A 17,084-nucleotide genomic window follows, 5' to 3' on the forward strand; every position below is an offset into this window, starting at 1 on the left:
ACCTGATCACCAAAGACTACGAAGATATTGTCAATGACGAACTCCATCATATTTTTTATTTCAACTTCAGAGTACTTGTGCGTGGAACCAGAGTGGTGTTTAACAAAGTAATATTTTGGATGACTGGTCAATAGATCTATATATGGATATTTCCGTTTTCCATTTTTGTTGAAGAAGCAATTGTCTATGATGTCAAAAAGTCTAGTCTTTAATTTATCGTGAGGAATGGCCGTGCAAAGTGTTGAAAAGTCATACGTATTGATGTTGTTGATTTGAGATAAATTTTGCGATTTCAATTTTACTAAAAGTTCTTTAGAATCTTTTAGAATCCACATTTATTTACACCGCTAGTGGCACAATGCGTTTGAAGTTTTTCCTTCACAGCTGTTAATATTTTCGTGAGGAGCAAAGATAGAGGCTTGGTAGGACACTTACTGGATCAAGCAATGTATCTTTGTTTGTAAAGGTTTTTCTTAATGAAGTTTAGAAATCCAGCATAGGTACGGTAACTCATATTTACCCTACCCATTGACTGGAATATTTTTAATGTGTCTGAAACCTTTCTTTTATTTCTTTGAGCCAACTGACTCGTCAGAGTAACAACTGAACACAGTAATAATTATAGGTAATTCAGAGAGAGAGAGAGAGAGAGAGAGAGAGAGAGAGAGAGAGAGAGAGAGAGAGAGAGAGAGAGAGAGAACGTACATAGTAAACATATAAAACATTAAACATCAATGTGACACTCAAAAATTACCCAATTTCAACAGGTCGCTGACAGAACTAGTAGTTAATAATTGAATTAATTTAAAAACATTTGGTCTAGAATAATAATACTTTTTAAAAAAGTCCTGAACTGAATCATGGTTTTGAAGAATTTATTTTTTTTAAGGGCAGTTGGAGTATAAGTATGATAACAAAAAGTGGAATTAATGTCAAGTTGGTTTAAAATACAAGTCGTAATAATGAGTCGTACAAACAAAGACAAAGTTGTTACAAGCTTTGTCAGCTGAAACCAAAACATATTCCTCGTGTAATTTAACCAATCTAATTCTTTTATCACTTCTGGTTCACTAAACATAATGATAGATGGTACATACTTTTGTTTTGATGTGTCTAATGCGGGATTTTAATATTCCTCTTACACTTTTAATCAATTCTGACAATGTATCAATTCCTGGCACCCATTGGCTTCCGTACATTGATCCTTTTTTTTTTTCATTTGAGGGACACTAAAATTCAAAATCGTTTTTAAACTTAGTTTGTAGTATATCCCCACTGTGTATATATATATCGCATCTAAGAAATAAAAAATTGTATTTCTGCTGCTTTATCATATAGATGAAATAAAATAGATAAAGTTCTCCTGGAACAAAGTTTTATGTTACTATATGTAGCCAGCTATCCAAAACTGCACTTGACAATTCCATAAAGTTAATTAAAAAATTGTATTGACATTAGTGTGACATATATGTCAGATACACTTATTTATATAGCCTGTCCGTGTCGTTCATGTTATTGGATATACTTGAGGTAAATTAGTGCAACCCAAGGGGTAGATAACTCTAATGTTTACACACATGGAGTTTCCAGGATGATATCAAAACTAGCAGCTGTTAATACGAATGCCATGTCGTCCAAACTGAACAATCTTTTGACTTATTCCAACTTTGTGCATGCTGTGTCGGGAGCCGCAGTAAGTGTTGCTTCCTTGCAGACTTGCAACCTTATGATTATGTAAACACCTGTAGTTAAAATTATTCTCTCTAAAACTCGTTAGAGAAGTGGGATATGTACGTCTACATCTACGAAGATGAAAGATGTGCCTGTCCATCTCACCTAAGAGAATATATAGTTTAGATATGCACATTTACTATATACATGTATTGTGAAAATTTTCAATTTATTTATTGATTCACCAAGCATGTTGGCATACATGCAATTGAGATATGTAATTATTAAAAATTTATAATAATAAACTAGATACATTACTGTTCATATACAGGGTACATATCTTATATGTAAACATATTTATATATATTTGACATGTACATGTGACGTTAAACTGTATACACATATCCAATTGCAATTTGATATTACATATTATCATATAACATTATAAATAGCACTTTACTTAAATTTGTTATATACTGTGAGAGTGGTTGTTTATTTACAACTCTTGTTGACATGTATATATAGTGCTGTTTGTTATTACATGTATTTTCCTTGCAGGGCAGTGTGATTGCAATGAGTGTATTTTACCCTTTGGAAACTGTTAGAACAAGATTACAAGGTAAATCATATCTGGGTGTTCATACCGTCATGCTAGATAGATATTCTATCATTACAGTGATAACGTCCCACAGACCCACTGGTTTAACTGTGGTGAGGGCCTGTTCCGAGACACGAGCAAGGTTTAATTTTGTATTAGCCATGTGGGTAATAATGCCTTAATTAGTTTAAAATTCAGGTGACCACATTAACCACAGATGAACTTGCTTGCCCACTGCTTAAATACATACAGGTGAGGTTTGGAAACTTGACGATTCTGTTAGATTTGCTGGTAAAAAAATCATTGTTCCACAAAACTCAATTCAAAAATAGCCTGTTGCATTGTCCAGCACAACACATGAGCATTATAAATATAGAATTCCTTAGCTCATCCGTTCTTGTTTTCAAAAGCCAAATAATTTTGTTCACACCTCTCAATTCAGAATTTTGTATTAATCTGCCAATTCTTAATTGGAAATGAAATACTTTTATTGTATTTTACTTAAGTAATTCTGCCTGTTATTTATTTGTTCCACTTACAGTTTTTCACAAATGCTGACTTGACATAATCATCTAGCAATTGGGACATGCACCATCATTAATTTTTACAAAAATACTCACTAATGGCCAAGTACCTATGATTGAATCATCTAGTAACCAAAGCAAATGTACTATACCATTGATTTAAAAACATTTTGTGGAGTGTATGGTTGAAGTTATAGAATTTGTGTCCAATTCCAGTTGTTCATTAATGCCAATAAAATGTGTTCAAATGAATTAAAAGCATGATTTTATTGTCTTGAACATTTTTATATTGATAGCTTCATCTATCTATAATGTTTCTGTCTTCTTTCAATCTGACACCATTCTTCAAATGCATACCATGTTCTCTATCCTTAAAAAATCATTCAAATACTTTATGTCAACATGAAAATTAATTTTAGTTCAAGCACCTAATTTTGTATTTATATTTTTATCATCAATCTATATATGATATATATGCTATCTATCTATCTTGTGTATTTTATTTCTTGACAGTACATGTTGGTCGACAACCCAAACACACACCAATGGAAGCCATGGATATTGTTAAAGATGAAGGCATGTAAGTTCTACAGTCTACAATTATTAACTTTTGATGAAGTCTACTCCTGACTATACAGACTTGGTTAAGTCCTACAGTTTACAATTATTAACTTTTGATGAGGTCCACTAGTGACTATAGTATACAGACTTGGTTAAGCTTGACCGAGGCTGTAGGCCGAGATCAACCAATATCCAGTCAGGTCCTTATAGTCACAAGTAAACCAAATCAAAATTCAAAATCTGCTTCATTGGATGATTAGGGATTTTACAGCAGTTTTCACATTCTTTTTTATTCGTTCAACAAATGAAAAAAAAAACGTGCATGATAAAACCTAAAAACTGCATATAACAGTAATAAAATTGTAGCAGTTGGCCTGACTAGAGATTCAGGGGCCTGGATTCGAATCCCAGGGCTTGAAGCTAACTTTTTATGTCACCAGTCCAGCTGGACTGATGGGGTATAATTTCAACCAGTCCACAGAAAAAATTTACCAGTCCAACAAGTTTTCCAGAAATACTTAAACATATTTCGTTAATGTTACTAAAATGAAATTTAACTCAGTATGCCTCAGACAATATTGTAACACTTAAATGTGGGATTTATATTTACAAATCAGATTTGTCTGATATCTACAGATCGAAGCATGCCAAGTGTGTGTATAAAATTTCATAAGTATATTTTCCAAAATGATGCTTTAGAAAAATAACCAGTCCCATTGGACTGACTAAAACAAATGTCAATCAGTCCGCCAGACTTTTAACCAGTCACAGACTGACGGGCATATGTTAATTTCGAGCCCTGAATCCCAGTCTGGCCCATTGCATTTTCTCCCTTCCTGTTACATTTAGTGCTGTTGACCACCTCTGGACTTCAGGTGAAAGTCCTGCCAGGGGCAAAAAGAATCTGGGTTGTGTCTTCGAGGGCGAATTTAAGGAGGGAGGAATGTAGCAGTCAGCTGGGTTCGATCACTGGTAGCCAGATAGCTCAGTTGGTTGAGCACCTAACTAGAGATTCATGGAGTCTGGGTTCAAATCCCGGTCTGGTCCATTGCATTTTCCCCCTTCCTGTTACAAAATGTATTCTCAATATTTTACATTGTAGTTGATAGTGATTTGATTGAATAATTTAATTAGTAATATTGTAATACACTGTGTTTAGTGAAGCCATTGATTGCTTTGAATTTGACTTATCAATGCATGCTTTAAAATGTGCAATTTGATTGTTGAATAAAAATGTCAGCAAATGTATGGTTGGTCAGGAGGGAAATCCTGAATAAACTTCCCAATGATAATATTGAGGTGAACTCACTCTGAGGTACACATCACAGAAGATCATCTATACCAATCAGAAAGCATAAAAATTCATAATCATTTAATAAAACAAATTGTAGATTTCTGTACTCATCATATACATCTTTTATCATTGTTGAGCGAAATGTGTTAATTTGTCAAAATAATTTGTAAGGTACACAGTGTTGACTTTTATAATCTAATAGTTCTCACTTGCTTTAGATCCTCACTGTATCAGGGCCTGTTTCCTGTGCTGGTCACACTCTGCTGTTCAAACTTTGTGTACTTTTACACTTACAATGGTCTTAAAACATCTCTACTGGAGGAAGGAAGCAAGCCCGGGCCAGTGAAGGACCTCCTAATGGCGTTTGTATCAGGTATGATTGGTGAACCCGGTAAACAGGGGTCTTATGTTGCTAGGTGTTACATGTCAATTTTAAGATACCAGTGGAAATTCAACAATGCCTTATTGGAATTGACGTAATATTCCAAAACAGTCAATGATATTTCATTTTTCTGGAAAAATACAAAGCATCATAAAAATATTGCTTATCAAAATTTTGAAGAAATTATCCATCTGACATCTTTTGAATGGAAGTGAAGTAAAATTACCTTTGTGACGCCTTATTCTCATTAAGGTCAAATTTAAATTCTGCAAAGTTACAGTTATTTTTCCTTTTATGATTTTTAAATTAAAAATGAAATATTATTCAGAATTCATTAATAGTATAGGAGTCTGAAGGTATTCCACATGAAAGCAGATTTATGTGAGATTTTTATGCTTATGTGATTAAAATTTACCTCTCTTTAAGTCTCTTACCTTCATACACTTTGTAAAGTTAAACTTAAATGTTCACTAGGATACCAGGTAACCATTTCATTAGGATAATTATACCAGGTAACCATTTCAGGTGTCATCAATGTTCTGGTCACAAATCCGCTCTGGGTTGTCAATACAAGGATCAAACTCCAGGGACTCAAATGTGGTACTGCCAACTTTAAATCTACACCCACTTCTGGCTACAAGGGAATTATGGGTAGAATTTTGCTTTTGTATCTATTTAGAACTGTGAATTAGTATTAGTGAAATTTATGGAAATTTTCTTAAAATGATATTCCAGAATTCTGGACATTCATCTCGCAGAATTAAAAAACTACTCTTACAAAGAAGTTATCCTATGGAATTAATTGAAAACGGAATTAAAAAAGCAAAATCACATAAAAGAAAGAACCCCCGTTACAGTGGAAAATAATTCCATTAATTGTGTCATGAAATATGTTTCAACACAACCCTAAAAATCCGAAAGTTTTTCAAATGATCAAAAATAACTTTTCCATCTTAGAAGCCAACCCAAACATGAAAAAAGTTTTAGAAGAACCCAAATCATCAAAAGTAAATGACAAAGTCCTTCACTTACCAGTGCCTGTTTTATCAGTGATACTAAAGAAACTCCTATCATCAAAAATGTTTTTTGCTTTAACAACCAAGAAATGCAGTTTGAATCACGGTAATATATGAACAAAGCAAAATTCTCGAGCATGCGCAGAAGGGTTAATTTATTCCTGGCATGGCATGTGACGAACTAACCCTTCTGCGCAGACAGTTTAGTTGCAGAAGGGTTAGTTTATGCCTGGCATGGCATGGAACGGACTGGAACTGCGCATGTCGTCACTACATGAAAACAGAGAAATGAACTAGCCCCCATACCCCAACATTTCATTTGTCTAACAGACATGATGAAACACAACTTGTTAACAATAAAATAAAACAAAGAATCAAATAAACACCGAAAACCATTAATAAGATTACATTCAAAGCTTATAAAGCGTAAAACAGTAAAAAAAACAAAGAATCAAATAGACACTGAAAACCATTAATAAGATTACATTCAAAGCTTATAAAGCGTAAAACAGTAAAAAAAAAAACAAAGAATCAAATAGACACTGAAAACCATTAATAAGATTACATTCAAAGCTTATAAAGCGTAAAACAGTAAAAAAAAACAAAGAATCAAATAGACACTGAAAACCATTAATAAGATTACATTCAAAGCTTATAAAGCGTAAAACAATAAAAAAAAAACAAAGAATCAAATAGACACTGAAACCATTAATAAGATTACATTCAAAGCTTATAAAGCGTAAAACAGTAAAAAAAAACCCAAAAATTTCTAATTATTCCGAACTTAAATAACACCCTGTTTTACAGTAAAAACGCCAATGACATGTGTTAGTTCCAACTTATTTGTGTAATTACCTGCACCAGATGCAGCGAAAATTACATCGGTCAGACAGGAGACACCTTAATAAGACACTGCATGACCGTTTACCGACAGCAGATCCGAGAACCTAAATATCAGTGTAACCATGTAAGCGAACGCATCAGAAATTGCGCCAAAAACATTAATCCAAATTTTATTGTTTTTCTAATTTATAAATTCTACAAAGACACAGCACAAAAAGAATATTAAACAAAGAAAAACTATTCATTCAAAAATATAATCCATATTTAAATTCTACATAAGTTATTGATTTAGTTTTATGAATTATAAGTTTTTTTATTTCCCAGCATTTATGTAATATTACAATTTTCCCATATTATTTTACAGCCGTTATATTATGACTTCATAGTGAACTCTACTATAGCGTAACAATTTATTGGGGCTTTTTGATATCATTTTACAATCATTGTGTACACATGTAACTGAGTAATATTTATATACTCCCAAATAATTGATGAAACTTGTCAAATATACTCAATCGGCTTTGTGATATTTTTGATATATATATTTACAGTGTATCATAGACTTGGTAATGATTATGCAGATTTTTCACTGCATGATACGGGTGATGTCACAATAGCCGATATAAATGACCGGTCCGAAAACTTATATCACATATCAGACTGGCGTGCAAAAATGCATAAAAAGACGGTAATTACATATTCGCTGATCATAACAATCAACGTATCAATGTTTTTACCATAATGGTAAATCAATGTTTTTACTGTAGTACATTTGTAAATCAATATATGAGAGTTTTTTACCATAGTTAATTATAATTGATATATCAAAGTTTTTACACGTACCATAGTTAATCAATGTATCAGAGATTTACCATTATAGTGATCCAATGTACCAAAGTATTTATTAGAGTAAAGCATTGTATCAAGGTTTTATCACTGAAAAGTACTGTATCAAATATTCCTTGATCTGCCTTTAAAATGCACAAACGTAACCGGGACCCGCGTGCGATAACAAGAATATTACTTTATAAAATTAGCTTTTGGACTCCATATCAAATTTTAAAAAAAACCACATATACATAAAAGATACTACTAGTATCCTGTATCAGATTTAAAAAAAAAAACACATAAAAAATACTATTCCGTTCGTATAAAATATTTAAGCATGAAAAAGTGCAGCATATGATAAAATTAAATAGAATATTACATGTACATGCTACAATCCATATCATATGTCATATCAGCCATCAGGCCCCATATCAATCCTCGGGCCTTTGGCCCTCAGGCTGAACTTTCTTTTTCAAACAAGAAGTGAGATGGTTGTTTCAAATGATCGCAGTGAATCCATTTAAATAGAGTTGAATATGTATGTATGATTACAGATGGTCTCTGGAAGATCATATCACAAGAGGGTGTGTCTTCCCTGTGGAATGGAACCTCAGCATCCGTCATGTTAGCATCTAATCCCTCCATACAGTTCATGGTTTATGAGACGGTGAAAAGATACTTTCAGCAATTTTTCAAATCAAAAGTAAGTGGTTATATTCCCTGTTCAAAGTCATCAAGTCATATTAAAGTGATAAATAGTTACTCCAAAAAATAAAATTACATGTATGATCGATGTATGACACAATATATCTGAAATTTTGGTTACAAATATAATATGGTTTTATATTCAACAGGAACTCAGTGGATTTTTATACTTCATCATTGGAGCAATATCAAAAATGGTTGCCACTGTAGCTACATACCCCTTGCAAATTCTACAGTCTCGCTTTAGAGTAAGTGTCAATTCTACAGTCTCGCTTTAGAGTAAGTGTCAATTCTACAGTCTCGCTTTAGAGTAAGTGTCAATTTTACAGTTTCGCTTTAGAGTAAGTGTCAATTCTACAGTCTTGCTTTAGAGTGTCAATTCTACAGTCTCGCTTTAGAGTAAGTGTCAATTCTACAGTCTTGCTTTAGAGTGTCAATTCTACAGTCTCGCTTTAGAGTAAGTGTCAATTCTACAGTCTCGCTTTAGAGTGTCAATTCTACAGTCTCGCTTTAGAGTAAGTGTCAATTCTACAGTTTCACTTTAGAGTAAGTGTCAATTCTACAATCTCACTTTAGAGTGTCAATTCTAGTCTCACTTTAGAGTGTCAATTCTACAGTCTCACTTTAGAGTGTCAATTCTACAGTCTCGCTTTAGAGTGTCAATTCTACAGTCTCACTTTAGAGTAAGTGTCAATTCTACAGTCTCGCTTTAGAGTGTCAATTCTACAGTCTCGCTTTAGAGTGTCAATTCTACAGTTTCACTTTAGAGTAAGTGTCAATTCTACAGTCTCGCTTTAGAGTGTCAATTCTAGTCTCACTATAGAGTGTCAATTCTACAGTCTCGCTTTAGAGAGTCAATTCTACATTCTCGCTTTAGAGTGTCAATTCGACAGTCTCACTTTAGAGTAAGTGTCAATTCTACAGTCTCGTTTTAGAGTGTCAATTCTACAGTCTCGCTTTAGAGTGTCAATTCTACAGTCTCGCTTTAGAGTAAGTGTCAATTTTACAGTCTCACTTTAGAGTAAGTGTCAATTCTACAGTCTCACTTTAGAGTAAGTGTCAATTCTACAATCTCACTTTAGAGTGTCAATTCTAGTCTCACTTTAGAGTGTCAATTCTACAGTCTCGCTTTAGAGTAAGTGTCAATTCTACTGTCTCGCTTTAGAGTGTCAATTCTACTGTCTCGCTTTAGAGTGTCATTCTAGTCTCACTATAGAGTGTCAATTCTACAGTCTCGCTTTAGAGTGTCAATTCTACAGTCTCGCTTTAGAGTGTCAATTCTACAGTCTCACTTTAGAGTAAGTGTCAATTCTACAGTCTCGCTTTAGAGTGTCAATTCTACAGTCTCGCTTTAGAGTGTCAATTCTACAGTCTCGCTTTAGAGTAAGTGTCAATTTTACAGTCTTGCTTTAGAGTAAGTGTCAATTCTACAGTCTCGCTTTAGAGTGTCAATTCTACAATCTCGCTTTAGGGTAAGTGTCAATTCTGCAGTCGCTTTAGAGTAAGTGTCAATCTTACAGCCTGCTTTAGAGTAAGTGTCAATTCTACAGTGTCACTTTAGAGTGTCAATTCTACAGTCTCGCTTTAGAGTGTCAATTCTACAGTCTCGCTTTATAGTTAGAGTAAGTGTCAATTCTACAGTCTCGCTTTAGATTAAGTGTCATTTCTACAGTCTCGCTTTAGAGTAAGTGTCAATTCTACAGTCTCGCTTTAGAGTGTCAATTCTACAGTCTCGCTTTAGAGTAAGTGTCAATTCTACAGTCTCGCTTTAGAGTAAGTGTCAATTCTACAATCTCGCTTTAGAGTAAGTGTCAATTCTACAGTCTCGCTTTAGAGTGTCAATTCTAGTCTCACTATAGAGTGTCAATTCTACAGTCTCGCTTTAGAGTGTCAATTCTACAGTCTCACTTTAGAGTAAGTGTCAATTCTACAATCTCGCTTTAGAGTGTCAATTCTACAGTCTCGCTTTAAAGTGTCAATTCTACAGTCTCACTTTAGAGTAAGTGTCAATTCTACAGTCTCGCTTTAGAGTGTCAATTCTAGTCTCACTATAGAGTGTCAATTCTACTGTCTCGCTTTAGAGTGTCAATTCTACAGTTTCGCTTTAGAGTGTCAATTCTACAGTCTCACTTTAGAGTAAGTGTCAATTCTACAGTCTCACTTTAGAGTGTCAATTCTACAGTTTCGCTTTATAGTGTCAATTCTACAGTCTCGCTTTAGAGTAAGTGTCAATTCTACAGTCTCACTTTAGAGTAAGTGTCAATTCTACAGTCTCACTTTAGAGTAAGTGTCAATTCTACAATCTCACTTTAGAGTGTCAATTCTAGTCTCACTTTAGAGTGTCAATTCTACAGTCTCGCTTTAGAGTAAGTGTCAATTCTACTGTCTCGCTTTAGAGTGTCAATTCTACTGTCTCGCTTTAGAGTGTCAATTCTAGTCTCACTATAGAGTGTCAATTCTACAGTCTCGCTTTAGAGTGTCAATTCTACAGTCTCGCTTTAGAGTGTCAATTCTACAGTCTCACTTTAGAGTAAGTGTCAATTCTACAGTCTCGCTTTAGAGTGTCAATTCTACAGTCTCACTTTAGAGTGTCAATTCTACAGTCTCGCTTTAGAGTAAGTGTCAATTTTACAGTCTCACTTTAGAGTAAGTGTCAATTCTGTGGTCTCGCTTTAGAGTAAGTGTCAATTCTACAGTCTCGCTTTAGAGTGTCAATTCTACAATCTCGCTTTAGAGTAAGTGTCAATTCTGCAGTCGCTTTAGAGTAAGTGTCAATCTTACAGCCTGCTTTAGAGTAAGTGTCAATTCTACAGTGTCACTTTAGAGTGTCAATTCTACAGTCTCGCTTTAGAGTGTCAATTCTACAGTCTCGCTTTATAGTTAGAGTAAGTGTCAATTCTACAGTCTCGCTTTAGATTAAGTGTCAATTCTACAGTCTCGCTTTAGAGTAAGTGTCAATTTTACAGTCTCGCTTTAGAGTGTCAATTCTGCAGTCTCGCTTTAGAGTAAGTGTCAATTCTACAATCTCGCTTTAGAGTAAGTGTCAATTCTACAATCTCGCTTTAGAGTAAGTGTCAATTCTACAGTCTCGCTTTAGAGTGTCAATTCTGCAGTCTCGCTTTAGAGTAAGTGTCAATTCTACAATCTCGCTTTAGAGTAAGTGTCAATTCTACAATCTCGCTTTAGAGTAAGTGTCAATTCTACAGTCTCGCTTTAGAGTGTCAATTCTACTGTCTCGCTTTAGAGTGTCATTCTAGTCTCACTATAGAGTGTCAATTCTACAGTCTCGCTTTAGAGTGTCAATTCTACAGTCTCGCTTTAGAGTGTCAATTCTAGTCTCACTATAGAGTGTCAATTCTACAGTCTCGCTTTAGAGTGTCAATTCTACAGCCTCACTTTAGAGTAAGTGTCAATTCTACAATCTCGCTTTAGAGTGTCAATTCTACAGTCTCGCTTTAAAGTGTCAATTCTACAGTCTCACTTTAGAGTAAGTGTCAATTCTACAGTCTCGCTTTAGAGTGTCAATTCTAGTCTCACTATAGAGTGTCAATTCTACTGTCTCGCTTTAGAGTGTCAATTCTACAGTTTCGCTTTAGAGTGTCAATTCTACAGTCTCACTTTAGAGTAAGTGTCAATTCTACAGTCTCACTTTAGAGTGTCAATTCTACAGTTTCGCTTTATAGTGTCAATTCTACAGTCTCGCTTTAGAGTAAGTGTCAATTCTACAGTCTCACTTTAGAGTAAGTGTCAATTCTACAGTCTCACTTTAGAGTAAGTGTCAATTCTACAATCTCACTTTAGAGTGTCAATTCTAGTCTCACTTTAGAGTGTCAATTCTACAGTCTCGCTTTAGAGTAAGTGTCAATTCTACTGTCTCGCTTTAGAGTGTCAATTCTACTGTCTCGCTTTAGAGTGTCAATTCTAGTCTCACTATAGAGTGTCAATTCTACAGTCTCGCTTTAGAGTGTCAATTCTACAGTCTCGCTTTAGAGTGTCAATTCTACAGTCTCACTTTAGAGTAAGTGTCAGTTCTACAGTCTCGCTTTAGAGTGTCAATTCTACAGTCTCACTTTAGAGTGTCAATTCTACAGTCTCGCTTTAGAGTAAGTGTCAATTTTACAGTCTCACTTTAGAGTAAGTGTCAATTCTGTGGTCTCGCTTTAGAGTAAGTGTCAATTCTACAGTCTCGCTTTAGAGTGTCAATTCTACAATCTCGCTTTAGAGTAAGTGTCAATTCTGCAGTCGCTTTAGAGTAAGTGTCAATCTTACAGCCTGCTTTAGAGTAAGTGTCAATTCTACAGTGTCACTTTAGAGTGTCAATTCTACAGTCTCGCTTTAGAGTGTCAATTCTACAGTCTCGCTTTATAGTTAGAGTAAGTGTCAATTCTACAGTCTCGCTTTAGATTAAGTGTCAATTCTACAGTCTCGCTTTAGAGTAAGTGTCAATTTTACAGTCTCACTTTAGAGTGTCAATTCTGCAGTCTCGCTTTAGAGTAAGTGTCAATTCTACAATCTCGCTTTAGAGTAAGTGTCAATTCTACAATCTCGCTTTAGAGTAAGTGTCAATTCTACAGTCTCGCTTTAGAGTGTCAATTCTGCAGTCTCGCTTTAGAGTAAGTGTCAATTCTACAATCTCGCTTTAGAGTAAGTGTCAATTCTACAGTCTCGCTTTAGAGTGTCAATTCTACAGTCTCGCTTTAGAGTAAGTGTCAATTCTACAGTCTCGCTTTAGAGTAAGTGTCAATTCTACAGACTCACTTTAGAGTAAGTGTCAATTCTACAATCTCACTTTAGAGTAAGTGTCAATTCTGTGGTCTCGCTTTAGAGTAAGTGTCAATTCTACAGTCTCGCTTTAGAGTGTCAATTCTACAATCTCGCTTTAGAGTAAGTGTCAATTCTGCAGTCGCTTTAGAGTAAGTGTCAATCTTACAGCCTGCTTTAGAGTAAGTGTCAATTCTACAGTGTCACTTTAGAGTGTCAATTCTACAGTCTCGCTTTAGAGTGTCAATTCTACAGTCTCGCTTTATAGTTAGAGTAAGTGTCAATTCTACAGTCTCGCTTTAGATTAAGTGTCAATTCTACAGTCTCGCTTTAGAGTAAGTGTCAATTTTACAGTCTCGCTTTAGAGTGTCAATTCTGCAGTCTCGCTTTAGAGTAAGTGTCAATTCTACAATCTCGCTTTAGAGTAAGTGTCAATTCTACAATCTCGCTTTAGAGTAAGTGTCAATTCTACAGTCTCGCTTTAGAGTGTCAATTCTGCAGTCTCGCTTTAGAGTAAGTGTCAATTCTACAATCTCGCTTTAGAGTAAGTGTCAATTCTACAGTCTCGCTTTAGAGTGTCAATTCTACAGTCTCGCTTTAGAGTAAGTGTCAATTCTACAGTCTCGCTTTAGAGTAAGTGTCAATTCTTCAGACTCACTTTAGAGTAAGTGTCAATTCTACAATCTCGCTTTAGAGTGTCAATTCTGCAGTCTGGCTTTAGAGTGTCAATTCTACAGTCTCACTTTAGAGTAAGTGTCAATTTTTCAGTCTTGCTTTAGAGTAAGTGTCAATTCTACAGTCTCGTTTTAGAGTGTCAATTCTACAGTCTCGCTTTAGAGTGTCAATTCTACAGTCTCGCTTTAGAGTAAGTGTCAATTCTACAGTCTCGCTTTAGAGTAAGTGTCAATTCTACAGTCTCGCTTTAGAGTGTCAATTCTACAGTCTCGCTTTAGAGTAAGTGTCAATTCTACAGTCTCGCTTTAGAGTAAGTGTCAATTCTTCAGTCTCACTTTAGAGTAAATGTCAATTCTACAATCTCGCTTTTGAGTGTCAATTCTGCAGTCTGGCTTTAGAGTGTCAATTCTACAGTCTCGCTTTAGAGTAAGTGTCAATTCTACAGTCTCGCTTTAGAGTAAGTGTCAATTCTACAGTCTCGCTTTAGAGTGTCAATTCTACAGTCTCGCTTTAGTGTAAGTGTCAATTCTACAGTCTCGCTTTAGAGTAAGTGTCAATTCTACAGTCTCACTTTAGAGTAAATGTCAATTCTACAATCTCGCTTTAGAGTGTCAATTCTGCAGTCTGGCTTTAGAGTGTCAATTCTACAGTCTCGCTTTAGAGTGTCAATTCTACAGTCTCGCTTTTGAGTGTCAATTCTACAATCTCGCTTTAGAGTAAGTGTCATTACATTTAATATGGAATTGGACTTTCGTGAACTGTGATGAATATTTTGTAAGAATTTGTTAAAACAGTATATAATTTCAGTAGTTAAGAAATTTAAAAGTTTAGGATATACATGTATAAAAGGTGACTGCCATTTTGTTAGCTGTAAAGTCTTTTGGTTTTGTTTCATTGAAGGCTGGATCCAAAAAGTCTGATGATTCCAAGAAAATCACTCAAAGTTTGTTGAATATAATCAGGTCAGGAAAGCAATCTTTTATCGCAATTCACCTTTGAATTAGAACGCTTTACCCGGTATAGTATTGCGTTGTGTGACGACACAATTGAATGAGACGATTGAACAGTTTGAATGACATGTTTGATGTAATACAGCAAGAGTTTTCATTGGCCGATTACAGCCCGCCCACTTTCTCGAGCGGATTCAGTGTAGCTGGAGAACGGTACATAGCTCTCTGAAAAGATCCACCTCTTATAAAAACCTTCGATTTACGGGTCACAAAAAGCTGCGGACGGTTGAGGCCTAAAATCGGTGTATTCTTGTGTTGCTGTCTCATAAACTCAATATAAAAAAATCTTAACATATTTTCCTACTATATACTTGCGTCCAAACATACCTTCAAATATTTATTAAAGCCACACACCACCCGAAAACTCGCAGCTTCAAATGATTTCGTTTGTTGGCGTAGCCATGTTAGGTAGCTGGTCAATTCGAACTCTTGCTATTGGTATCTATTCATAAAATCGGTTGTAAGTTATGTATTCGCTCTTCATTTATTATCAACACGAATAATTAATAGAAATTAAAACATTTTTGTACCAGTTTTTGTAAAGGTAAAATAAGCTCTAGATGAACGAAAATGCTACATAAGGACATTAGATGGAGACCGGTCGGCGCGGCCGCTCATGACTAATGAAAGCCGCACTACCGTGAGTTTAGCTATTTGAATAATTATCATTTAATAGGACTGGGGTGGTATATTATTTAAACAATTTAGCTAAAATATTTGTGGGGTATTAGTACACATCTAGACGCTATTGTGCCAATATGGAAATGAACCGGGATTTCGAATTGACTGGCTACCTAGCAAAGCTACGTCTACGAACGAAATCATCAAAAGCTGTGATCGAGTTTTTGGGTCGTATGGGGCTTTAATAAATATTTGAAGGTATGTTTGGACACAAGTATAGTATGAAAATATGTTATGATTTTTTTTATATTAAATTTATGAGACAGCAACACAAGAATACAACTTTTTCTCTTTCTTCCTTTGAAGTTTTTTTTTCATCTAGCATCTGGCCGTCATGTTTTCAAATGCTGACTACTCCCGTATAAGGGAATTTGGGCGGACTTATACATATGGACCAATAAGATTTCTGTTGCATTTCGCAATTGTATTACAAACAGATTCAATTGTGTCGTCACACAACGCAATACTATATCGGCCAAAGCGTTCTAATTCAAAGGTGAATTGCGATAAGAAGAAGAATTACATGTATTCATGTAAACTTTGAAAAAGTTTTTTCTTCTTCAGAATTTAATATATGATGTAGGAACCTGATTAATAATGAATCCACTCAGGTGAAAATACCAAAGGAAAACATTTAGATATATAGAATAAACCCCATGCTCTTTAATCTTAACACTGGAGTTTTTTTACACAGGAGTGAAGGCTTCTTGGGATTGTATAGAGGTATGGAGGCTAAGCTTGTACAAACCGTACTGACAGCAGCCCTGATGTTTCTCTGTTACGAGAAAATAGCTGCCTTCATCTTCAGAATCATGGGACTTCAGATGTGATCATTGTGCCACAGTTAAATGGATACCGGTTTATGATGTTGTTTTAGAGATATTTAGTTGCCATGCGTTGATACATATTTTATTTTTCTACTGATGTGCTATTCATTTTGTTGAAAATGATGAAGACCTTTGTGTACTATCTCCTGTAAACATTGTTTAGTTTTCATTATGTCATCAGCGTAGCTATATAGATATTGTCGTATTAGCGCTTTCCTCTGGAATTGCGGGTTCAATTCCTACTATAGCTACGGTAAATTACTTTTGACTTGACACTGATGGAGAGGAGACATTATCAGTTATTCTTCCTTGTACAGAGGTCTCCCTTGTACAGAGATTCTTCCTTGTAGGAGTGGTTCCATTCCCACTGTGGGACATGGAGACCGATCCTACCAATGAAACTATATAACAGACGTGCCTTGTCTTAACAGGTGTGTAATGTAGCAAAGTTTCGAATTCAGTAACATTTGGTGCCAGAAACAAACAACAAATCTTGGTCGTGGAAAGATTTTGTTAAAGTTAGTTGAATTTATGATGTAGGAACTAAATTGATAAATTAACGGGGCCAAGGAAGAGCCCTGTAGTAGCCAATTTGTCTGTTGAAATAACTTACATACTCTGAATTCAGTATGTATGCAATTGATGGTCAGAGAAAGACACCAATAAATTTTACCTTTCTTCTAGCTTCACTATGACTTTATCATTAAT

General features: G+C 35.0%; 1 protein-coding gene across 1 annotated transcript; it reads left to right on the forward strand.

Annotated features, from left to right (window-relative positions):
• The first annotated feature begins 1,546 nt into the window (after positions 1 to 1,546).
• On the forward strand, positions 1,547 to 17,054 carry LOC125671521 (peroxisomal membrane protein PMP34-like). Its single transcript, XM_048907294.2, has 9 exons — positions 1,547 to 1,693; positions 2,230 to 2,290; positions 3,307 to 3,373; positions 4,867 to 5,021; positions 5,556 to 5,681; positions 8,272 to 8,420; positions 8,572 to 8,670; positions 14,759 to 14,820; positions 16,244 to 17,054. The coding sequence occupies exons 1-9, from the start codon at positions 1,592 to 1,594 to the stop codon at positions 16,377 to 16,379; spliced, it is 957 nt and encodes a 318-aa protein (XP_048763251.2). The 5' UTR covers positions 1,547 to 1,591; the 3' UTR covers positions 16,380 to 17,054.
• The last annotated feature ends 30 nt before the right edge of the window (positions 17,055 to 17,084 follow it).

The sequence above is a fragment of the Ostrea edulis genome, chromosome 4 (genome assembly GCF_947568905.1).
Source record: "Ostrea edulis chromosome 4, xbOstEdul1.1, whole genome shotgun sequence".
Lineage (NCBI taxonomy): Eukaryota > Metazoa > Mollusca > Bivalvia > Ostreida > Ostreidae > Ostrea > Ostrea edulis.

Coding starts and splice junctions, on each gene's coding strand:
- LOC125671521 (XM_048907294.2), top strand. CDS start 1,592: ATGATATCAAAACTAGCAGCTGTTAATACGAATGCCATGTCGTCCAAA. Junction 2,291..3,306: donor TGTTAGAACAAGATTACAAG/GTAAATCATATC, acceptor ATTTCTTGACAG/TACATGTTGGTCGACAACCC. Junction 8,671..14,758: donor TTCTACAGTCTCGCTTTAGA/GTAAGTGTCAAT, acceptor GTTTCATTGAAG/GCTGGATCCAAAAAGTCTGA.